This window comes from Diadema antillarum, unplaced genomic scaffold (assembly GCF_040938485.1).
Source record: "Diadema antillarum isolate AM-2024a unplaced genomic scaffold, OU_Dant_1.0 seq00000689_RagTag, whole genome shotgun sequence".
Classification (NCBI taxonomy): Eukaryota; Metazoa; Echinodermata; class Echinoidea; order Diadematoida; family Diadematidae; genus Diadema; species Diadema antillarum.
In genome coordinates this window covers 1,186,063-1,211,900 of record NW_027271594.1, presented here as the reverse complement: position 1 = coordinate 1,211,900, position 25,838 = coordinate 1,186,063, and the positions used below count along the sequence as shown (strand labels likewise).

The window sequence follows — 25,838 nt, the reverse complement described above, 5'->3', positions numbered from 1 at the left end:
GAGTACACAAATTATGGGGGGGGGGGGAAGGAAGGAGTGGGCAATACTGGCAGTTTATAACCCAGCACAATCAAACCTCAGCTGGGGATGGGGGTGTTGAGTTCCTGTTTGCATGTCAGTCACTATAGCAACATACTTTATCTGCAGGACATGCTTGTGGGCGAGGAAAGCCAGGTTTGGTTGCTTTAGATCATCATCTATAAAGTTTCCAGGATGGCAATAACTGACGGCTCATGCATTTTCACTGAAGACAATATTGATACTCTAAAACTTATTCCTTCATATAAATCTTCTCCAGGTGTCAAAATAGAAGCATTTTATGTTTTTGGCATATCTCTTGTTTTCAGAGTTCCTTACAACAGCACTGATTGACGAGGAAGCAGGCAATTTTATAGACGAAAGGTACATTGTAGCTTTTTACTAGCTGGAGTCTTTGCCGCGGCCAAAGGGTCGACTGTCTGCGACACCAATTATCACCGCAGATGCCTCACAGTGGCTCAAGACGATTCTGCAAAAAGGATACGCACTGGACGAGCAAGGTGTGGCCATCAGGACGCAGGGGTTGTTCATGACCGACAGCTGCTGAAGATGAGTCAGACTGGACAGGTATGACACCTAGTTGGAGGAACGGAAGGCGAGAAAGACAAAAATAGAGGCGCTCTTAACCTGGGGTGCAGCTCAAAAAAAATGGGGTTAAAAGTCTACATGGTGTATGGAAGTATGATAACAAAACTGGGCCTATCGTGTCATTCACCTATGATGAAAGAAAGAAAAAATCCAAAACAAAACTTCTCTCTTGAAGGGCTATGGCGTATTCAGAGAAGATACAAGTAGGGTATGCACACAAAATCATCCATCTGTGATGATCAGCCCTTTGACTGACACATAAAATATGGCAGATGTCATCAGTCATGCTACAAAACCACAACTATGATATCTGGCAATTTATTTCTTCAAGTTCGTAAAACTCCTGACTGTAAAAAGTACAATGTAGTTGTCTGGAGAGTTTGTCAACTTCTGCATTTATAAGACACGTGGGATTTTATGGTAATTCACAGTAAGGACTTGATCACTCAAAGTTCGGGGTGAATAAAATCATCCCTAACATCCCATCAAGTTTGGAAATGATGATAAAATCAAGGCACTGTTTCATGAAAGTTGTCAACCCAAACAAGTTGTCAGTCTCTGACAATTATCATAGTACTAAACAGTCAGTGAGCAGGAGCTTCTCAACGAATCAAAGCCAAGGATTTTGCTGAAATTGTCATAGACTGACAACCTGTCATCCAGGCCTGACAACTTTCTTAAAGCCCTGTGCACATTTACTCTTCTGATGTACTCTCTTCTTTTGAAGGACATATTTTACATACAAAATCAAAATCTACATATATCATGGTCTTTGTGCTGTTCGCGCTGAATTTGTTTTTGCAATTTCGGCTTCTCATACGTAGGCTAGTGTTAGCACATCAAACATAGCGATGATTGTGTGTTAAGTGTATGCGCGCGCGCAATATATAGTAGTGTGATTTTCGGCCTTCCATAATGGGCTAGAAAGATGGCGCACGAACCGACGGTTTGCTGGTTCGTGAGTCTAGCAAAAATGCAGAAAATGTGCAAGATTATCACACGATAATCACAGAATCCCGGATGGAAGTTTTGCATCTGATGGTTCTGCGTAAGTTTACGATTATTACGTTGTTTATAGTTCTTGATAAAAGAGAATTTAAATGCCTTTTGTGTGTCCGGATATCATGAACGGTCTAGTGTAAGTGACGCTAGTGTAGGTTATGTACGGTGCATATTGATATAGCGTAGGATTGACAGCTTCGCATTGTGCATTGTACGTTGCGTGTAGAGTTACTGTAGTTGTAGCGTTGTAGATTCGCATTGGCTCTTTGTGTTATCACTTGGCCGTGAGCTGATATGATGTGTAGAGCAGTATTCAGAATTTGATTTATATGGTGGTAATACATTCAGAATTAATTCACAACTTCTGTAAGACAGAATTTGACAGTTAAGCAACTCTGTTGAGTAACATTTTCAGGTGAAGATTTAAAAGTAGATATGAGGTTGGATTTGATATCAGTAATGATGAAGATTACTGATAATTTTGCTGTGTGGACAGTTTCAGTCTAAATAATGCATTTAGACGTCAGGATGAATAAAAGACTGTCTTTTGTGTTTTGACATACGTGCTTTACCGTGGTACGTATTACATTCATAAATATGTGGTTTGATGTATGGTAGCGTACAGGCTGAAATATTGTCACATTTTTATGTGATATGAAGTGTACGTTATTATAGCATCTTAAGCAGCTCTGGCTTAAGGGAAATTATCATTTACTTTGCTTAGATGTATGAAGGCAAGCGTAGTGCCACACATGTAGGCATATAATGTGTGATGTAAGTTATTTTACATTTTCCATACAATCCTTTGCAACTTACTGTATCATTTCACAGCTTGGGACAGGATCGCAATCGGAATGCATCCAGAAGGGTTAAGCTTCTAGGCTTGGAAGATCACAAGTCTGTAAGTCTGGTATAGGGTCTTTACATTTATATTACAGCCTTTAAACAATATTTTTCTTGTTGATATTGCAACAGAAAATGGATATTGCAACAGTGCACAAGGTGTATAATTAACATTGCTATAGTGTAACAGTGGATGGATAATGACATTCCAAAGCTGCCATTTCATAACGTGTAGTGAATGCATGCATGGATACAAAATGTGTATGTATAATGATGCAGTACAAGACAGTGCATACTATTGTTTGTTCAGAAGAAGCAAACCTTTTCGTGTGTTAATGGAGAATTATAGCCATATACATTCAATTTATTGTGATCCAAGAAATGTATGTTTGATATATTCATACAGTGTATCATTCATTGTTTCACTCACAGTTTTACCGTTCGTTCGTTCATCACATACATGCGCATACGCATTTGGGCTTGCGCATGCACAGCAAGAAGGAGAATTCAATAAAGACAAGAGTGCAACGTTCGACTCGACTGTCTGCAATTTTATTCTTGTTGTACATTGTGTGTACGGCGGTTAGCTGACTGGATAGGATCTAGTGCTACCGGTACCTAGAAATCTGAGGCCAGCATAGTAAAAAGACTTATTCTTCGGGCTGAGTAAAGAGACTTTATCTTCAGGCGAAGTAAAGGATTTAATCAAGGTATTCATCATGTCGACGAAAACAGAACCTCGACAACAAGGAGCGGAGTCACCGCAAATGCCGTCGCTGTCCACGCAGGGTGACAGACTTGAGACGAGGAGCGTGTCATCGAGACCGTCTAATGCGAGTAGACATTCGTCAGTGGCCTCTGAAGCACTATTAGCTCGTGCAAAAGCAGAGGCAACTAGAGTTAGATTAGAATTTGCTAGAAAGGAAGCAAATCTTACACAGCAAAGGGCTGCTCAGGAAGCAAATTTTGCAAAGCAAAGGGCTGCTCAAGAAGCAGATCTTGCAAAGCAAAGGGCTGCTCAGGATGCAGAACGTGTAGTGTTAGAGGCAGAAAGAGATGCTGCTGTAGCAGCAGCGCAAGTTTCTGTACTCGAAGCAGGCTTAAATGAAAGCGAAGAGTCTGTAAAAGGTGTTGAATTGAATCTTATGCAAAAAGATGTCAATGAACGTGTGGAGGATTATTTGTCCTCACTTGATGTAGATGGTAAGATTCCAGTTGATGGAAATCACATCAACCAGGGGAGTGCAATTCCCTCCCCTAAGTTTGTAAAAGAAAATCAGGGGAGTCAAGTACAAACAAAACTTGGTGTACCTCCTGAAGATGGTGTGTATTCCTCCCCGTATGTTGGGATGTCAAAGTGTGACAATGGAACAAAGAGTGTTAATCGTAGGGAAGACACTGCTATCCCACCTAAATTAGACACTGTAAACGTAGTTTCTGACATAAGTAATGTATTGCTTAAGAAGGAATTGGTGTCAAGTGGCTTGGTTAGATTCAATGACCGTGCATTCAGTTACAGATCCTGGAAAGCTACGCTCGGACGCGTTATCACAGAGCTCCAGCTGACACAATCCCAAGAGATGGGTTTGATTATGAAGTGGTTGGGTAAGGAATCTTCCCAACTGGTCTCTGCCATTCATGACATTCATGTTGACCGACCGAATGTCGGGGTGAGTAGAATGTGGGAACTCCTTGACAGGAAGTATGGCTCCCCAGAGGCAGTAGAACACGATCTTCAACAGAGGATTGAAGATTTCCCTAGAATTACTCATAGGGAGAACGAAAAACTAGAGCAGTTTGGTCATTTGCTCCTGGAGATCGAGTATGCTAAAGAGAATGGGGATTTCCCAGGATTGCTGCATCTGGATTCTGCCAGAGGGTTGCAGGCCTTAGTGCAGAAGTTGCCCTACAATCTCCAGGAGAAGTGGGTAATGGAGGGATCCCGGTACAAGGAAAGGTACCGGGTGACTTTCCCTCCTTTCAAGGTGTTCAGCGAGTTTGTTCGCTATCACGCGAAGATTCGCAATGATCCCAGCTTCATGTTGCCTCGTGACATGAAGCATCAGGAGGTTGCGAAGAAAACGGTCAGTGTCAGGGCTACTGACGTGAAGGAGGTTCGTCCTTCGGCTTCAAAGGAGTTTTGTTCTATCCACAAGAAGCCACATTCGATCGTTGAGTGCAAGGTATTCCTTGCAAAAACGGTGCCTGAGAAGAAGAATCTTCTCAAGCAGTACCAGTTGTGTTTCAGGTGCTGTCTCCCGGGACATGCAGCCCGGGAGTGCAAGGCAAGGGTGAAATGCGAATCATGTGGAAGTCAACGCCACTTAACGATTCTTCACTTGGAGAATAGCAACGAACCTGCGAAGAGTACGCAGAAACCTGAAGACCCTCCCAGAGACAATCCTCGAACCAACATCACAAGTGCATGCTCCAAGATGAAGGGTTCAAAATGCATAGGAGGCAAATCCTGTGCAAAGATTGTTCCAGTACTTGTGAGGTCAAAGAGGGATAAGAGCATTGTGGTCAAGACGTATGCAGTCATAGATGACCAAAGCAATAAGACCATAGCCACATCTAAACTCCTAGACAAGTTTGATGTTGCCTATGATGAGATTAGCTACACTCTACGCACATGCAGTGGAGAAGTGTCTGCTCACGGTAGATGTGCTGATGATTTTGTGGTGGAGGATATCCACGGCACTGTCTGTTTGGAGTTGCCAACAGTCACAGAGTGTTCATACATTCCGGATTTCAAGGATGAGATTCCTACTCCGGAGATAGTCCAGGTATATGATCATTTGAGGAGCGTTGAGATCCCACCAGTTGATCACAATTGCACAGCAACTCTGTTGATAGGCAGGGATGTAGTTGAGGCGCACCATGTCCTAGACCAAAAGATTGGGCCACCTGACTCACCATTTGCACAGAAGTTATGCCTTGGCTGGGTTATCATTGGTGATGTGTGCCTTCGAGGGGTCCACCGGAGTGCTGGACAGACAGTGAGGATTTCTCCCTTGCGCACTCAGATTCTTTCTACAGGCCGGCCCACATGTCTTGAACCCTGTCCTAACGAGTTCAGGTTGAAACACCTCTTTGACAATGAAGATGACAGTATCAGTCTGTCAATCGAGGAACAACAGTTTGTCCGTTTGATGGTAGAGAAGGGAGGCCTGAAAAATGGCAAGTGGACAGCCCCACTACCCTTCAAAGAGCGAAGGGATCGCCTTCCCAACAATCGTTCACAAGCTTTGAAGAGAGCTCAGATCCTCCAGACGAATATGATGAGGGATCCAATCAAGAGGGAACACATGTTGACGTTTATGGAAGGGGTCATTTCCCAAGGCCATGCAGAGGTGGCACCACCTCTTGATGCACATGAAGAGTGCTGGTACCTACCACTGTTTGGGGTGTATCATCCCAAGAAGAAGGACAAAATCAGAGGAGTCTTCGATTCCTCGGCCGAGTTCATGGGACACTCCCTGAACAAGGTTTTGTTGAAAGGTCCTGATCTGACCAATGACTTGGTTGGAGTGCTGTTGAGGTTTCGGAAAGGACCTGTTGCAGTCTGCGGAGACATTGAGTCAATGTTCTTCTGTTTTTCAGTAGCTGAAGAGCACAGGAATTTCCTCCGATTTTTCTGGCACGAAGACAATGACTTTGACAAGCCCCTTATCGAGTACCGTATGCTCAAGCATGTGTTTGGCAATTCCCCTTCTCCAGCCGTAGCAAACTATGGTTTAAGGGACCTGGCCAGAGATGCTGAGCCAGACGTCAGGGAATTCATCCACGGCAATTTCTACGTTGATGATGGACTCACCTCATGTGAGGATGCAGAAACAGCCGTTTCACTCATGAAGAGGACACGGGCCATGCTGCAGGAGAAAGCTAGCATTCATTTGCACAAGATCGCATCAAACTCCCAGACAGTACTTGATGCGTTTGATCCAGAAGAGGTTCAGAAAGACATCAGGAACCTCACATTGAGCGATGGTACCCCAACTCAAAGGAGCTTGGGTGTTCAATGGAATTTGACTGATGACACTTTCAGGTTCCAAATCGAGTTGGTGACAAAGCCCTACACAAAGAGAGGAGTTTTGTCCATGATCAATGGAGTGTTTGATCCATTGGGTTTCCTTGCCCCGGTTATGATTCAGGCAAGAGTCCTGTTCAGAGAAATGATAACTCACAAGGTAGAGTGGGATGTTGTGCTCCCTGAGGTGTACAGGCCTATCTGGGAGTCTTGGACCTCAGGATTGTCAGAGTTGGAGTCACTATCGATTCCTCGCAACTACCTTACCTGTCCTGACAAAGGGATCTTGCATGTCTATTGTGATGCTTCTGAGGTAGCAGTCGCTGCTGTTGCGTACCTGATAGATGGGGATGCTGAAAACTCCAGTGCAAGTTTTGTCTTTGGAAAGTCCAAACTGGCTCCAAAGTCGGGTCACACCATACCAAGACTGGAGCTTTGTGCTGCGGTCTTGGCCACGGAAGTTGCCAGTGTTGTGTGTAGAGAGTTGAACATTCAAGCCGCAACAGTAGTTTTCTTTACGGACAGTAGGATTGTTCTTGGGTACCTGAACAACACGACCAGAAGATTTCATACCTATGTGGCGAACCGGGTTCACAAGGTTCTCACCTTCTCCCAACCTTCACAATGGAGGTATGTGCCTACGGCCAACAATCCTGCAGACTGTGGCACACGCCCGGTTTCAGCTCGGTCTTTGAAAGGCTCATCATGGCTCACAGGTCCTCCGAAGATAGCTACTCAGGAAGTAGTGAATCCAGTGTCAGAATTTCCACTTGTAGATCCTGACCTAGATGAAGAGATAAAGCAAGATGTGAACATCCAGGTCACCAAAACCAGTGTGGAACTGCAAGGACTTGTTCCAAGGTTTGAAAAGTTCTCAACCTGGAAAAGCCTAGTCAGAGCGTTTCGTTTGCTCATACACATTGCTCACTCATTCAGCTCCAGGAGTGGCAATGGTTGCCATGGTTGGCACACATGTAGCAACACAGATGTTGAATCTGTACGTCATGCAGAGATGATGATCTTGAAGGAAGTACAGAAGCAGATCTTTCATGAGGAATATGAATGTCTCAGAGAGGGAGTACCTCTACCTTCTAACTCCTCAATACGGGACTTAGCACCCATCCTGAACCAAGATGGTTTGATTTGCGTTGGTGGGAGGTTGAGGAAGTCCTCACTTCCTGTGGTAGTGAAGCACCCGGTATTAATCCCCGGCAAGAGTCACATTGCCAAGCTCCTTGTGATGCACTATCACAATAACGGGCACCCTGGCAGACAGTTGACAGAAGGTTCTCTGCGTGATGCTGGGTTTTGGATTATCGGGGGCAAGAGAGTCATATCTGCTGTTATCCACCGTTGTGTGATCTGCCGCAAACTCAGAGGGAAGACTGTGCTCCAACGCATGGCTGACCTCCCTCAAGAGCGTCTGAAGATCGGACCTCCCTTTTCCCAGGTTGGTGTAGATTGCTTCGGACCATGGGAAGTAATCACCCGGAAGACCAGAGGAGGTGCTGCGAAAAGCAAGAGATGGGGAATGATATTCTCCTGCTTGACCTCCAGAGCTCTTCATATCGAAGTTCTTGAGGAACTGAGCACTTCGTCATGTATCAATGCACTGCGGCGATTCATGGCTGTGCGAGGCAAAGTGGAAACCTTTTGGTCCGATAGAGGATCAAATTTTGTGGGAGTCTTGAACGACAAGGTGTTTCGCACCTTTCTTGAGAGGAACAACACAGAGTGGAAGCTAAATCCACCCCATGCCCCACACATGGGAGGAGCCTGGGAAAGAATGGTAGGACTATTCAAGAGAATTCTCAATGGCATTCTGCTCGAGACTAGAGAGAAAAGTTTCACCCATGAGACTTTGGTCACATTCATGATGGAAGCTATGGCCATCGTGAATGCTAGACCTCTTGTTCCACTGAGTTCTGATCCAGAGGACACATCTTTCCTCTCACCTTCGGTGCTCTTGACTCAGAAACATGGGAGCATTGAAGAGGTGCTTGTCGAGGATTGCAAGCGTAACATGTACACTGCTCAGTGGAAACGCGTCCAAATCCTGGCCGACAGGTTTTGGAAACAATGGAGACTCCGCTACTTGCAAAGCCTTCAGCAGAGGCGCAAATGGACAAGTACGGAGAGGAATGTCATGAAGGGTGACATAGTCCTGTTGAGAGACAGGGAGGTCAAACGAAACCAGTGGCCTCTTGGGATCGTTGAGAGTGTTGGTTCTGGAGATGATGGTTTAGTCCGTCAAGTTGAAGTCCGTCTACCTGCAACTGGAAAAACCTATTGTAGGCCAATCCAGGAGTTAATTTTGTTGGTTGAGGCGGAGTAAACGCCTGTACATGGTCAGTTTGAAGGCCACTTGTTGACAATTGTGCAGTTTTAGAGTTTACACTTTGCATGTAATATGTACCATAAGTTATGTGTATTTGTATTCAATTAATAGCGGATGTGTTGTGGACATCCTAAGTAACATTTTAAGTTCTGGAATTTTAACGTCCATCGGACGTTGGGGGGGAGTGTGCTGTTCGCGCTGAATTTGTTTTTGCAATTTCGGCTTCTCATACGTAGGCTAGTGTTAGCACATCAAACATAGCGATGATTGTGTGTTAAGTGTATGCGCGCGCGCAATATATAGTAGTGTGATTTTCGGCCTTCCATAATGGGCTAGAAAGATGGCGCACGAACCGACGGTTTGCTGGTTCGTGAGTCTAGCAAAAATGCAGAAAATGTGCAAGATTATCACACGATAATCACAGAATCCCGGATGGAAGTTTTGCATCTGATGGTTCTGCGTAAGTTTACGATTATTACGTTGTTTATAGTTCTTGATAAAAGAGAATTTAAATGCCTTTTGTGTGTCCGGATATCATGAACGGTCTAGTGTAAGTGACGCTAGTGTAGGTTATGTACGGTGCATATTGATATAGCGTAGGATTGACAGCTTCGCATTGTGCATTGTACGTTGCGTGTAGAGTTACTGTAGTTGTAGCGTTGTAGATTCGCATTGGCTCTTTGTGTTATCACTTGGCCGTGAGCTGATATGATGTGTAGAGCAGTATTCAGAATTTGATTTATATGGTGGTAATACATTCAGAATTAATTCACAACTTCTGTAAGACAGAATTTGACAGTTAAGCAACTCTGTTGAGTAACATTTTCAGGTGAAGATTTAAAAGTAGATATGAGGTTGGATTTGATATCAGTAATGATGAAGATTACTGATAATTTTGCTGTGTGGACAGTTTCAGTCTAAATAATGCATTTAGACGTCAGGATGAATAAAAGACTGTCTTTTGTGTTTTGACATACGTGCTTTACCGTGGTACGTATTACATTCATAAATATGTGGTTTGATGTATGGTAGCGTACAGGCTGAAATATTGTCACATTTTTATGTGATATGAAGTGTACGTTATTATAGCATCTTAAGCAGCTCTGGCTTAAGGGAAATTATCATTTACTTTGCTTAGATGTATGAAGGCAAGCGTAGTGCCACACATGTAGGCATATAATGTGTGATGTAAGTTATTTTACATTTTCCATACAATCCTTTGCAACTTACTGTATCATTTCACAGCTTGGGACAGGATCGCAATCGGAATGCATCCAGAAGGGTTAAGCTTCTAGGCTTGGAAGATCACAAGTCTGTAAGTCTGGTATAGGGTCTTTACATTTATATTACAGCCTTTAAACAATATTTTTCTTGTTGATATTGCAACAGAAAATGGATATTGCAACAGTGCACAAGGTGTATAATTAACATTGCTATAGTGTAACAGTGGATGGATAATGACATTCCAAAGCTGCCATTTCATAACGTGTAGTGAATGCATGCATGGATACAAAATGTGTATGTATAATGATGCAGTACAAGACAGTGCATACTATTGTTTGTTCAGAAGAAGCAAACCTTTTCGTGTGTTAATGGAGAATTATAGCCATATACATTCAATTTATTGTGATCCAAGAAATGTATGTTTGATATATTCATACAGTGTATCATTCATTGTTTCACTCACAGTTTTACCGTTCGTTCGTTCATCACATACATGCGCATACGCATTTGGGCTTGCGCATGCACAGCAAGAAGGAGAATTCAATAAAGACAAGAGTGCAACGTTCGACTCGACTGTCTGCAATTTTATTCTTGTTGTACATTGTGTGTACGGCGGTTAGCTGACTGGATAGGATCTAGTGCTACCGGTACCTAGAAATCTGAGGCCAGCATAGTCTTCATAGAATAGGGTCACAGCAATCTGCTCTGAAGCTTGACTTCATTTCTCCGACTTCATAGCAGGTCAGGAACACAGCTAACAAATGACATATCAGACCCATTTTCAGGCATTTTGCATTAATTTTGTGTTTGTATTTTGTTTTTACTCTCTTCATCGAATCCACAGGCAGTCTAGGCTGCCTTAGAGTCTAAACTTATGAGTCACAGGCAGCTCGTATTTCTTGCGTTACACTTTTTGCCGTCAGCCTGGCTTTCACTAGTCTGCGGCTCTCCCCCTCACCCTCTCTTCTCTCTGCATGTCTGTTTCTCTGTTTGTCTGTCTTTCCCTCTTCCTTTCCTTCTGTCCATCTTTCCACCTGTCCCTCTCTTTGTCTTTCTATCTCTCTCTCTCTCTCTTTTTTTTTTGTCAGTCTGTCGATTTTTCTGTCAGTCTGTTTCTCTCCCTCTTCTATTTTTGTCAGTCTGTCTGTCTGTTTCTTTCTCTTCTTCTTCTTCTCTTTTTTCCCCCTTTATCTGTCCATTTCCCTGTCTGTCTCTCTCCCTCTCTTTCGTTTTGTCTGTTAGTCCATTTTTCCATCTCTCTTGATTATTCTTTCCTCATCTCTCTCTCTGTCTTTCTTTGTCTCTTTTCTTGTCTCTGCGTGCCCCGTTCTCTCTCTTTTGTCTTGTAAACTAACTCACTTTCTGTTTCTCTACATGCCTAGACAAAAGAATAAACTATTTCATAATTAGCACATGAATCACACAATTCACTGTGATATGACACAGTCAGAGGCTACTACGACAGTATGTACATCACATGTGTGTCTCACACCCTGCCAATAATTCCACAGAGCAGCTTGGTTGAACATATCTTCACATCAAAGGCAATGTGCACCAACGTAAGCATAATTAGTCACAGCACTATAAACAATCATGACACACAATGACACAAAGTCTACAAGTGTTAATCCAACTTTGCATTTTCATTGTGTACTGTAGTAGTAGTAGTAGCAAGTTTTGCACAAAGGCCCATCCAACACTGGCCTTATGGACTTAAAGTAGCATGTACTTGACCCATTGTTGAACCCTAAAATTATCACATACTGTACATGTATGTTGACTACATACAAATGATTTTTTTTAATGTAAAAAAGGTGATGACTTTAAATCAGTAAACCATTTGTATACATTTACTCTAAGATAGCCAAGCTTTAAAACTCATCATTTTATAAAATTTTAAATAGTACAGGAATAGCTACCCATACTTGAACTCATTTTGTCACTCTAAAAAAAAGGAGCATGTGATTGCTGTTAATAGAAGTCCAGTTGCAATATGCAACAAACCGTTGTGCTAGAAATTGGTTGTGGTCAGCAGAATACATAGACTTCTAACTTTATCTACCTAAAATTGGCTCAGTATAATTGAAGACCAAGGTCTGGTACAGAAATCAGACAGATATCTCTATGGGACTGGGGCCCTAATAGAAAATGGAACAGAGATTTGATATACAGAACCCTACAAGCCTGAATCCATGCTACAATATGTCCCCAATGCACGTACAATATCTGGCAGTCATGGATAGTGAGTGTCAGTGGCTGATGCATGTATATTTATCGACAGTCCATATCTGAAGGCATTTGGAATTCAAGCACAAAACACACTCTCTCATGAACATACAATACTCGATATTCCTGTAGTGTCAACTCATAGACAGGACCTGGCTGTACATGATTTCCAAATGTACACTGAGTATCTGCATTTGTGGCCTACAAAAGTTTATTTTTGTTAGTATCATACCGAGTTTAAAAATTATTTTACTTAAAAAAATAGAATTTCAGCTATCAATACCCGTTATCTTTTAGTCTCTGAATTATAGCATCTCGTACATGTATTTTTTGCATAATCTACCTTTTCCAACAAAGTAGTGTGTTTGTTTTGATGGAAAACTTGTATTTAAAGACGAATACGTAGCAATTGAGGCTGAGTTCACTAGATTTTGACTTCCGCTGACCCATTCGGGCGCCTTAACCGTGATAACCAAGGAATTTGCGAACCCAGCGCATGCTCTTTTCATATCCCATGTCTGACTGACATTTTCTATTGTTCGATGGCATATTCAGTTGACGGTGGAAAGGGAAATACACATACGGCTCGACTGCTTTCGCACAGACAGAATACCAACTTGTCCGTTCTTTGTCATCAGGCAAAAGAATCTCATTAAGGGGCATTGAAGGTTCTCAAAAATTGCAGAAGGAACGGTTTATCATGATTGGATATGTTGGGGGACACGATACATGTCATAAAATATTTCTACCTAGAACACACACACATATAATTTGAGGATACATTCACCTTGAGTCAGATTTTTTTTTTTTTTAAGTCCCTTTCCTAACATGTCCCCCCTTAAGACTCCCCCACACATGACAAGCACGAGTTGCTGATGTTGGTACTACGAAGGTTGTAGGGGAAAAAAAAATCCATGTCAGGAACACATGGTTGTTTTATTCTTGTTTTTGTTGTTTTCCGAATGCTAATTATAGATCTGCCCCTTCCATTCCTCCTAATAGTACTTCACATCACAGCGATGCAGGACGCTATTCTAGACACAAGGTCGCGACGTCATTGCATTCTGTATGGAACCGTGATAGCTTGCTACCTCTTCGGTGGGACCTTGTTCGTGGCATGTTCCCTCTCCACTCTTTCCTGTGTGTAATCTGATGATGAGTTCTGTTGCGGTGTTTTACACATCACTTGTTTTGAATTTGAGGAGAGTTTGGGAGAGGCAAAATATGTACAGTAGTGCTCGCTAATACATCATAGAAACTAATGGCATGCAAAAAGAGTGCTTGATGTTAAATTGCCGGTCAAAAAGAAGGGAAAGATGATGACAGGAAAAAAAGATCATGCAAACACAATGATCAATGAAAATATTGCACACACACATACACACACAAACACAAACAGTCAAACCTGTCTTAGTGGCCACCTGTCTATAGTGGCAACTGAAAAATCCCCCTGACAGAAAAAGCCATGTTAAAGACCCTGTGCACAGCGGCCATCGGTGAAATGTAGCCAGTGGCCACCAATTTCGTTTCCCGTGGCAAATACTAACCTGTGTATCTAGTGGCCACACACCCACAGCCGAGCTTAATTATAATTCAGCATGTTTTTTCTGATTTGCAGGCATGTTAGTCACGCATGAAAAACAGTTTTAAATAGTGATCACCACTGCTGCGTTCACCCGCCATGCCTAATAATGTACTCATGAAAAGCTTGCTTGCTGGTTGTATGCAGGCTAGTGTGCAACAGCTCAAGTAATAATGGCATTCAGGTGTGAGTTTCTTCAATTTGTCTCCCTCTACAAATTAAATTTGAACAAAGTCACACCTGAACCTTCACCCCTATGTCATTGAATGATATCTTTCTTTCATTTAATAATGGCATTGTTCAATGCATAAAACATTTGTACATGTACATGTATGTAAGCACTGAGTAGATGTACAAAGTATGCGACTATGATACATGTACATAAATGCGATACGCACGAAATGTCAGATAATGGCAACCTGTTCATAACAGCCGCTCTCATCATCTCTTTTGAATGGTCACTATTGACAGGTTTGACTGTACATACAAACACACGCACACTAATAAAAAAATACTAGGCCAATTTCAGGAAATAAAACATATCTTGTGCTTTCTTTCTGTGAAGGAAGAAGAGACATGCACACATCGACACACACATCGACATGTCATCAAATGGGGAGACAAAAGCATGTATCTAAAACTTTGGTGAAAATGAATTTGTTGGATTAACCATCACATAATCAAACAAGTACAGTCCTGTCCAAATCTTTAATAGCTGTCTTACCCCCAAAATGAGGCTACCACAACATGTCAAAGGAGAAGCAATCCAATTTGTTATAAGGCTTTGTCGCCCCAACAGCCATTCATAAGTTTGTTTGTGCTTCACAGGAGCAAATTAACTGAAGAGGATAGCAGCAAAACAGTACTCAGAGATGCAGTAACAAGAGGAGAAGAACAGGGAAGGGGTACTTATTAGAAATTGTAATCCAACAGGCATGTATGGAAAAAGAACAGAACTGGGGTCAAACCTCAGAGAGATCCGATATCTCGTTTTCGGCGAGGGAGAGAATCTCTAGTGACTTTGGGAAACAGCTTGGCACACTGCGGAGCGTTGTCAAGATATTCCCATGTAGCAGAAGTGTCTGAAAATGAGATGAGATGAAAAAAACAATGGCAACAAACAACTCAATTAACCATGCAACTTTAATAAACATCAGTATATTTCTAGGGAACATGCACTACTGACTATCAAACAACAACAACAAATGTGACAGGTACATCTATATTATTGTGTCTTCTAATCTGTGTAAAGTTATATAGATGGAAATAATAAAATCCAGAATTTAAGTTGAATGACATCCCACAGTTTATTAGCTATAAAAACCAAATACACATGTACTACAAATTATCCTCCAATCTGTGTAAAATTATGCAGGTGAAAATGATATATTATTTATTCAAAGTTTGACAACGTAAAGCAGATTTAATATCTGGTAACACCCGATACACTGCAAATCTGAGCTCCCATCGAGCGCTGTGTGACAATGGTAATGCTGACTTACAATTTGTACAGGATACTCCAGTATGACTAAACTGTCATGTTATTATGGAATTCATGATCACCACACACAAACTACATGTACCATTTTCCATGGAAACTTGAATTAAGGATAAATACACATGTAGCTATCATATCTATGGCAAAGCATGTTTGGGGTAAAACTCCCACAATTTCATGTACTGTAGTCACAAACTTATTGTCCTTCTTAAACTGTCTAAATTGCATTTACCACAGGACAACCTTCTATGACTAGGATTTGGAGTCTGGTTCAAATTGCACTGTAAAGCAAGATATTTTTGGCGGCACAAAATGTTTATGAACTGCCACTGGCATTTAATGCATACATGTATAGTGTACACAAGAACTTTTGTGTGCATTTTGATTTTGTGAATCTTGGCTCTCACAAAATTTGTGAAATCCAAATGCACATGAAGATTCCTGGATTTACAGTACTATTTTATGTCAAGTGCCAGTAAAAACTAACAAGGAAGGAAAGCATACAGCATAAAGCAAGCAAAACAAAATAAACAGGAAAAAAATCCAGTTGGCAAGGGGTTAAAGTGAACAATGACTCACGAATAATGCAATTTTATTTTCATGGAGATTTTGAGCGCAAATCTTCCCCTGAAGGGCCATGTTGCCAACCTCTGCACAGCTGGGCATTATTATAGCACAAAACAATGCATAATACCATGGATGGCACACCAAAGTCCCCTCCCCCTTCCCCCGCCTCTCCCCCTATCAGCACACCACAATGCCTTGGTGTTCATAGTCTAGCAGGCTGAGATCATCAACCATGACTCCACCACTTACTCACCGAGGACAACCAATAGAAATGTCCCATCTGACACATTGTCAATTCAGGCCCAGATTATGCGAGATGGGTGTCATGTGCCATCAAACTTCCGCGCTAAATGCTTTGTAATGTCTGGCTCGATGCGCGCTTCTCGGAAACGACAAAGTGTCAGCAGATTTGGCCATCCCCACAGCGATCTGTAATTCCCCAATTTCATTTGTTACGGAGTCGTCCAATCTTTGTTGGATAAGGTGTATTGTGTCTCGGAGGCATTTACACGAAAGGGCAAAAACCTTTTGAGAAAGGTTTATCATGATTTGGACAGTCTTCTATTCAAGGGGCTACATAAAGTTTTCTAGATACATATTGCCTTGAATCATAAGGTATCTTAAACTGTTATCATTTAAGTACGAACAAAATCTGTGAGAGCAGAACATATTTTATTTACAGCTTCTTGAGTCTTATCAATTCAATGCCCCTTCAGTGTAGGGAATAACCTGCAAAGAGTCGCAGCAAAGCTTCAACTTCAGTAGAATTCAAAAACACATTTCTAATAATGTAATTATTTACTAGGAATAAGCAAAACCACAATGACACACCAAATAAACTTCAGTAAACAGCAAAATCCCTTCAAATGAAAACAATTTGTGACTACCATAATACAGTAGCACCAAATATTTGGCGGCAAATGAAATATTCTACATTGCTGCGTACAGGTCCAATATTCATGGAACTCAACAACATACAATACGTTTAAAGATATACTTGTCTTTTGAATCGTTTAATTCAAAATCACGATGTATTTTGGTTCAGAGGTTGCATTTCTGCATGAGTTTTGAGTGTTTTTCTTGTTGTTATTGTTTTTATCCCTCTTATTTTTCTGGGCCTTTGAAGTGCCCCCTCAAAGAGATGGATCATATACACACGTAGGTACCATAAACCCTCTATGTGCCAGGGACCATCTGCAGTGTGTACAATGCTATGGGTTTTTGTGCCACAGCAACAGAAGGATTGATATCCCTGATGTGACCCCTACCTTGAGAGTGGTCAGCATGGAGATATCCGTGATGGATGACACGCTGTTGTCTGACAGGTCAAGGTGTCGTAGTTTCACATTGGAACTCAGATGGTCAATACTCTGCAGGGGAGATAGGGAAATAAAGCATAACACACATATAATGGATGCCAGTTTCTAGATACAGTATGCACCATTTAAAATTACAACCGGATTTTTGCATTAATAACACCCATTAAGATCAAACCGTCCAAATGCTACTTCACAGTCTTAAAATATAACATCATAGCTCTATTTCGCAGAAAACCCCATTCAGGTTTGGTTATTGTGGTCACAGAGAAATGTGGATTGCTGTAAAGCATGTCATGAGTCTGATTTTTCCAAGTTCAGCACTTGGATGCTCTTGGAACTGCGTATTAATGTGTAAACACAATTTAGACAGATCTCACAGGGAAGAGATTCCTGACATGCTCTACAAAATTCCTCATTTCTCTTTGACCAATGAAGCAAATCGAATGGGGTTTTCTGTAAGATTTTGGCAATGACTTACAGTTTCATACTCTGAAATTATATGGATTGATTCACTATTTTTAAAGTTATTATTGCAGAAGGTCCCGTTGTAATTTTTTGGGGGGACATACGGTATTACATATTATTTTTGCCCACACTTTCGATACATGCTGATACAGCTGTACATATGGTAGGTAAGTGGCCCGGGTAGGACTGGTGTGGTAGAATCCACCATTGGTCTGAATTTCATAAACACAAGGTAGCAAAATGTGCCTCTTTGAGCAATGATTTTCTGGAAATCATCCCACATTTTAAAGAGGTCGCCGCTCGTTTCTCGCAAATTTTTTTCTTGGTTGCGGCGCTCTGAGAGCTGTTTCCGTTTCACCCAGCTGCAGCGGATCAAGGCTGTCAGTGGGTCTCGGCAAATTGCCGGCGGATCCTCTTCCGCCGTTGAAACACTGCACCTCTTCCCAATCCCACCCCACCCCACCCAACCATCTCTACAATTCTCGGGCGCAAATGTTGCCTCGGTGCACCGAGGTCACACGTCAAAATGCCCCCCCGCCTCTTCGCCCGCAAATTCGCTGTCGTTCGCCTCAATTCTTGCTTCAAAGCTGTCGCGATGCATGCGCTGCCCTCGCCCCTCGCACTCTCCTCCGTGCACAACAATCTGAAGAGAAGAGCTGTTGTTGTGGCTCATGGGGGGGGGGGGGGGCAGGGGTTACATCCTACCCAAAAAGCCTCGCCCCCGCTGGGCTGGATTTCCTCTCCCTTAAATGATATGAACACAAATGGCACCAAAATGTCTGACAAGAAAATGTCTCCCACCCTCAGTATTTGTCTCATCTCCACCCCAATACTTCATTTATCAGTTACCTTTTGTCTTTATGAAGAAGTCAAGTGTCCTTCTTCTGAGGTATGTATACTCCTAGTTGACTCCAAACTCTAACACAAAACAGTTCCTATCCATACCCCTCCCCCATCTGTTCTTGTCTACAAATTACATTTTTTAACAAAAAAAAAAATACTACTGAACTGTATCCATCTAATAAAGAAGGATGCATACACTTGAATTATTGCAGCACAGAATCAGACATCTACACTGTATTGATGAATCAATTAAACAGTCCATTTGTCTGTTCTATCTGCCCTCCTACCTATAACTACCTATCTATTACATTTCTGCTATAGTATCCATAATACAATGTACATGAAACAAACCTTCTCGCCTGTCACAGCCCTTAGATTATTAGATATCTTGCTATAGCAGTAACAGTTTTCTACAGTGCTCCTTAGCATCAGGGCCCCATCTCATACTGTTACAATAGCAACTCTTGCTGGAATACCAACTTCCCTAGCAACAGCCAATCATAAAGCTGGATTTTTGTCATTACTATGACAATTGTCATTCCAGGAAAGAGTTGATATCATATCAAATTTTTATGAAATGAGGCCCAGATGGGTACATGTATGGCACTGGCCACTGAACATTATACATTTGTACACGTAGCTCAGTAATGAAAACCCTCACCTTCCCTTCCTGCAGCCAGAATCATTTCCCCATTCCCACTTCAATGCCTAACCCTGTCTCAAGGTCTCCATTACACAATACAACTGTGCCGAGAAATCACTATTACAACATCTGCACAGAAGTAAAGTCCTCTTCTGAACATCTTGTGTGCATCACACACTTCCTATGAATTAAGAGCATCACTACTGGCAACTGTCAACTGTGAAAAAGACTCTGTTTGATACACAGCCAAAAGATTTCAGCACTTGTCTAGCCCATGCATACCTCTGAGAGCCTCACTGTACGATCTAACTACTGTTGTTACCTCCGCCAGTAGGGGAAACCTACAGCCAGCGGAGGTTATGTTTTCGGTACCATCTGTTTGTCTGTCCGTCTGTCTCTCTGTCTATTTGTCTGTCTGTCTGTTTGTTTGTGTACAAGATAACTTGAGAACAGATGAATCAATTTTCACCAAACTTGCAGGGTGCATAGATAATGAAGGAAGAGAGAAACAATTATATTTTTGGGTCATGAGGTCAAAGTTCAAAGGTCATAGGGGTCCTAAAGGACATTTATAAGCTTTAAATCTCCCAATAGTTCAAGATCAGATGATCCGATTTTCACTAAATTTGCGGGGTGTTTTCATAATACAGTGAAAAAGAAACAATTACATTTGGGGTCATGACGTAACAGGTCAAAGGTCACAGGGGTCATACAGGAGATGAAGTAAGCTTAATCTCCCAATGCAAACTCAACAATGAATGATCAGATTTTCACTAAATATATCAATGCATAGATGTCCCTATACTAGTATGTTTGTGTTGAAGATACTGTCTATGAATTGGCAATTATTCCAATTTTGGCCGCTTGGCAGAGGTCTGCTCTCTCGGAGTGCTTCTCTAGTTTTACCAAGTTACTGTGACTGGGAATGAGTTTTGGAATAAGTTTTTAGGTTCAAAATTTGAAGTTTGCACACAAGCACATTACTTTTTTGTGTGTCTTTCAATAGTGTATCTCACTGTATTCGTCCCTTCAAGATAGTTGAATTGTAAAAGCAAAGTTCATAGATCTCCATTAGTATGAACCATGATCCAAATAGTCAACTTGCACTAACAGGGCAAATTAGCTTACATCTAAACCTTTACATGTTGTATGTCTCTGGTGTGAACTAAACTACACTATCATATGAGTTGCACCAATGCATGTACATGCCATTCAAAATAATGGCACCTACGTACATATTTGGATGTGTGTAATTATGACTGTTTGAAACACAGCCCGATTCTTTTCAAATTGCTCCATCAGCTCACGAAAGCTCCATAGTGTATGCTGGCAAGTAATTGTACTGCAGATAGATGTAGATGAAGATAGGGACTGTACAGTACTGGTTGAGATGGGGATTCAGGTTTATAACATTCCTAAGTGAGATAATGAGAAACCTCTTATGAAATATGAAAGAGCATGTAATTTTAAGAAGGATTCAACATTTTTTTGATGAAAATTGGTTTTCAAATGGCTGAGATATCAAAAACAGTGATAATAATAAAAGGCGACAGGCCACGTCTTCTATTAGGATCTCTTTGTTTCACTTTGTTTTTGGATATCTCAGCCATTTCAAAACCGATTTTCATCCAATAAACTTTTGATTCCCCTTAGAATTGGATGCTTTTTGACATCTCACAGAGTGGTTTCTGAATATCTCGCAAAATGTTAAAAGCTAAATCCTCACCTCAACCAGAACTGTACAGTCCCTTTAAGGTCCAGGAAGAATTTTGGTTTGGAAGGTTTGAGGAAGAGGACGAAACAGAGAAAAAGACAATAACAACTGTGTAGCTCAGCTCTAGGAATAGCACCAAGTATCACTTGGACACAACAGCATACACTGCTGCAGTCAGTCAGAGAACATTAGCACCAGACTGATGGATGGTGGGAGGAGAGTGAAGGGGAGTCCTGTGATAAGATGACAAACTTGATGTGCATCACACAATTGGAGACAAAGCGCTGATTGAATGAAGTCTAGCCGTGCCTCGCTCTCATCCCCCTGGTTGTGACTACTTTAATCTACCATTTCAGCAGGCACCATGTGCACCCAAATGGTAAATTCACCCCATAGTCGTCGTTATTTGCGCAATTTCCTTTTTCTGTTAAATGACCTTCCACTCAAGATCTCCCCCTCTTACATGTACCTCCGTCTCTCTACCAACCCCCTTCCCCCTCCCCCATCCCCCCCCCCCCCCCCCCAGCTCTTTTTGTACCTTCCTAGAGGGTGATGCTTAGGGTATCTCCCCTCTGAAGCGGAGGCTACAGTAGGCAGGAAGAGCACGTCACTCAGCTTCTCAGTGGGCTGTGTCTGGCTGATAACGCGGATCAACCAGGGCTCGCTCGTCAACCATTCATGTGTTCCTCGAACACACAGGGCCACGACGCTATCGCGTGTTAATCACTCCTCCCCTGCCCCCTCTCGCTGGCGATCTCTCCAATTTTTGTTAAACTCATGAGATTAGCCAAGGATTGTCTTGAAGGTTAACGCACGCCTTAAGCAATCTGTGCCACACAGTTTTGTTTTGCTTTTTCTAGTAAGAGCCTTCATTCATGCCATATCAGTATACATTATACTGCACTGAACACACATAGTTTCTATTCGAAGACAACAATCAAGTGCTCATCAAAGAATAGTGGGTGATATAATACTTGACATGAAATAGCTCAGAATAAAACTCACTATTAAAGTATAAATACATCAAAGTTTCACTCAAGATAAGGTATGCTACATGGTTTAAACTTTCTAATTCTCTATTCTCTCATTTCAACCCGACAATACCACAGGTAGGATGTGCTAAAGAAATACATAAATCATTACCAATTATACTACACATAACCAACTCATCTATGAATACCAAGGGGTCATCATTAGTTACAGAAACGAAAATTACATAGAACACAGTTCACATTCAATCTTCCCCCACCGTGGGAGTAAATTTCTGAAGGTTGGAAGAAACATGTAAATGTGTTAAGGCTTCAAACAGAGATAAGAAATTAGCAATTATCAATTACAGCACAGCAAGAAATGTTTTCCATGAAATGTTTGTGAATTGGAGCCGATATTCTTTTTTGGTGGCATGAAATTGTCGCAAAGTGCCACTGACATTCAATGCATACAATGTGGACAAGAAATTTCTAGTGCATTTTAATTTCGCAAATCTTGGCTCTCATAAAATTCAGGAAATTAACATGCACACAAAAATTTCGGGTTCAACAACACATGACATCTCAATTTTTTTTTCAATGGTCCACGTTAAGCCCTGACAGACCTTGATACTGTTCCCAGAGAGGTTGAGCCACTCCAGGTGGGGGAGTTCCCTCAGCCCTTCGATGGTCTGGATACTGTTGTTGGGAAGGTTCAGCACTCTGATCGTTGGCAGCCGCGACACACCATTCATGCGCACTAGCCGATTGTGTCCAACAGACAGCTGTAAAATAAAAAAACAAAAAACAACAATTCGCACAATGTATGTAGATCATTTTGTAATCCTGGAGAAGGTACTTGTACAAATGTCTGGATATTAGACCATACAAAATACAAATTTTTCTTAGGATAAATACCTGTAACCAGGGAACACGACTGGTGCACGAAATACACATAAACAGCTCAGGTGTTATTGGTTTAATACTGGTAAATGATCATGTGAACATTTTAATGATCCATACATGTTTCTTTGTGTATTGCAATAATCCTACTGCCAAAGTAACACAAAATGAAACGAATCACATTATCATTGCTATATCATCAAGGATCATCAGTGTACATGGTAAATAAATCTGAATGACAATGTCTGACTAGGTTTTCTTTCTGTAGTGAGCACCATTCACCAAGTGCAACAAAGTACCGTCATCTTGTATACTACTGATATTAAAGTATCATGGCACTTTTAAAATGTAAACATTCCTCTGGATGGTGGGCCCAACGTGTATCATTCGAGGCCAAATATATCTGTCAAAGAAATGAGAAAAGGGACGCGCACGAAAGCGCATGTTCTGCTCGTGCAAGGTGCCGTGCAGCTGGAAGCTAATCATGTAAACAAAAAGCTTCTTTATTGGGAATCGGGCAATTTTCATCGCGCATGTATGGTTGGAGATGACCTGCTCGGCTGAGGTCTGAGCTCTCTGAGTGCTTTTCTAATTTATATCGATGACACTACGTGACTTCTTTTGCCTTGTCTCTGAACAGATCAAAAGATAAAATCAAATTATTAAGTAATAACATCAAGCGTGAAATTACTCTCATGCCGGCACCACACAACATGCGTTACAGGCACCACTTTAACAATCCTTGACTTAATATCTATCATCATATCTATCATCTATAAGCTGAACCACACCCATTTTAAGCACTGCAGCTGGTTCTTATCCCCCACCCCCAAGACTGGTCAAGGAAACTGGAGCAAGTCAGCTGCCATGTGTTGAGTGGGATGCATATCTGCCTCCGAGCTCAATCATTACACACAAGTAGTGTAACAGGAACAGCCCTTCATTAGAAAGAAAATGAAGGTTGTAGCCCGTAACCTCAGGATGACCTTTAACTCTCTGCTCAATGAACTACTTCCCCAACAATTTCTCTCTTTTTTGACACCAAATCATATTTCTGTGTTACAAATAATTGCATTTATAATCTCTTTTTCTTGCCATCTAACATGACCACATGACTCTCAAAGCCAAGGTCAGGGACGGAAAACGAACATTTCTAGCCAAACGAAATTCAGCAACCTGGAATTGACCTGATATTGAGGTATTTTGCCCCAAAATGTGACCAGTGCATTTCCGTTTCATGTAGCAATACTGAAGTAAAGCTGACTCATCATTGGTATTGTGTTAAATAGTGCCACAGATGGCTGAAGAAAATGCTGGGATAATAAAGTGGATAGACAAGTCACAGGGCTCATTCTTTTGGCAGATAATAGTTGTGACTGCAACTACATTGTACATCAGAGCAAGGAAGAGCAGCATGTACAGACGTAGTGAATAATATTATTATAAAGCAAAACAAATTTATAATATACAAATGTGTGTTTTGATAAAAATCTAATGTAGACAACATGTTTTGAGAGGAAAACTTGCAGTATAAGGAAGGATGCAGGGTTTTTCTTTTAACCATACATAAATGATGAAAGACAAAGAAAGAGAGAGTGTGTGTGTGTGTGTGTGTGTGCGTGTGTACAGCTGTACCTGCTGCAGATTCTTGAATTCCTGTAGGTTATCGATGCGTGATAATCCATTATGATCCAGAATAAGAGTGGTGCAGGTGCTGTGAGTCTCTGACGAGGGAAGTGACTCCAGTTTCTTCAGGCCTCGCCCTGCTAGGTCCACGATAACCATGTTCTCTGCAAAAGAGAAGATAAAACAATACAAAGAAATGCAATAAATATAACTAGTTAGCCTCTCTATTCAAAGTGTAAGAGTGCTGACAGAGTTACAGGTGCTGTAAAAGCTGCTATTTTTGCATGGGTTTAATTTTGTGAATTTTGCAAGTCACTGTAGGGCTGCAATCTAATAATACACGAAAATGTAGCAAACAGAAGACAGCCATTAATGCACTTACAATAATTGTACAATATTAGCCTTGGTGTCAAAATCACGAAAAACAACATCTCACGAAAATGTCTGCAACCTCTTCATCTGTGAAAATATCTTGACAATTTATACAAGAAATTCAGTCATCTTGAGGACGGATGACACAATAAAGGAGATAACCTGCTTGAGTATGCACAGCCAATCCTGTACAGCATAATCCCATGGATGCTCTGCACTGCCACTCTACCTGGACCTCATGACTAGGCAAATGTCACAATAGCAGTTACCATGCAGCAACAGCTTCATGAAATGACCCCATCTGCAGCGAGCATGTTATCTGTAGCTGTAGCTGACTGCAATTCCTACAACTTAAACTGATTACAAACATGCTATTGTGAAGTAGACCCTAGTCTTCAAGATTGATGATCAGCCATGCCTTTCTGCTTTAATAGAAGAGCCAGTGCATCCCACTGCAGCCAAACCTTGGCAGAATTCCACAAGATGGGATTTTATCTCACATCCACAACGAAAGGTCACCTTCCAGACTCGACTGAAATATCTATATATCTGAAATACACAGGACTGCTCAAAGATAAAGTATCTAAACTGAGATACCCCATTATACTTACAGTTAACTTTCATTTACAGAGCAAGATCGAATAAAGGAAAATGTTGAATGGTCACAATAATTTTTTTTTTTTTTTTGGGGGGGGGGGGGGAGATGGGGGAGGATGAAAGAAGACTATGATGAAAAACTCATACTGTCTTAATATCAAACCTATCTTCTGAAGATGTAAAGATACCGAGAGACCATTGGCTCCAATTTGCAAAAATTTAATGTCACGAATATTTCTTGCTTTACAGCATTGTGTGCAATGTGTGTTCATTTCTCTTTACTTGCAGACATTGACAGCAGTTAGCATAGAAAGTAACAAGTGTTTACTATCGAGCTATGCTATGGGTAAGAGCTAATAATGACCAATGAATTTGAAGAAAAGCAGAGGAAATAACAAATCCTGTGCTAACATTGAAGCCAAAGAGGACGATGGACTAAGAGAACACTGCA

At 41.5% G+C, this 25,838-nt stretch overlaps 1 protein-coding gene across 1 annotated transcript in view; it reads right to left on the bottom strand.

The window, feature by feature from the left end:
• LOC139737327 (uncharacterized) overlaps positions 1–25,838 on the bottom strand; it is a gene marked incomplete at its 3' end in the record, with an annotated part of 59,376 nt that overhangs the window by 24,776 nt on the left and 8,762 nt on the right. The window contains exons 2-6 of the mRNA XM_071648000.1: positions 24,428–24,582; positions 22,516–22,674; positions 17,206–17,307; positions 14,841–14,954; positions 524–615 (exon numbers count right to left, since the gene is read on the bottom strand). Coding sequence (XP_071504101.1) covers positions 524–615; positions 14,841–14,954; positions 17,206–17,307; positions 22,516–22,674; positions 24,428–24,582 — 622 coding nt within the window. The remainder of the gene's footprint in view (positions 1–523; positions 616–14,840; positions 14,955–17,205; positions 17,308–22,515; positions 22,675–24,427; positions 24,583–25,838) is intronic.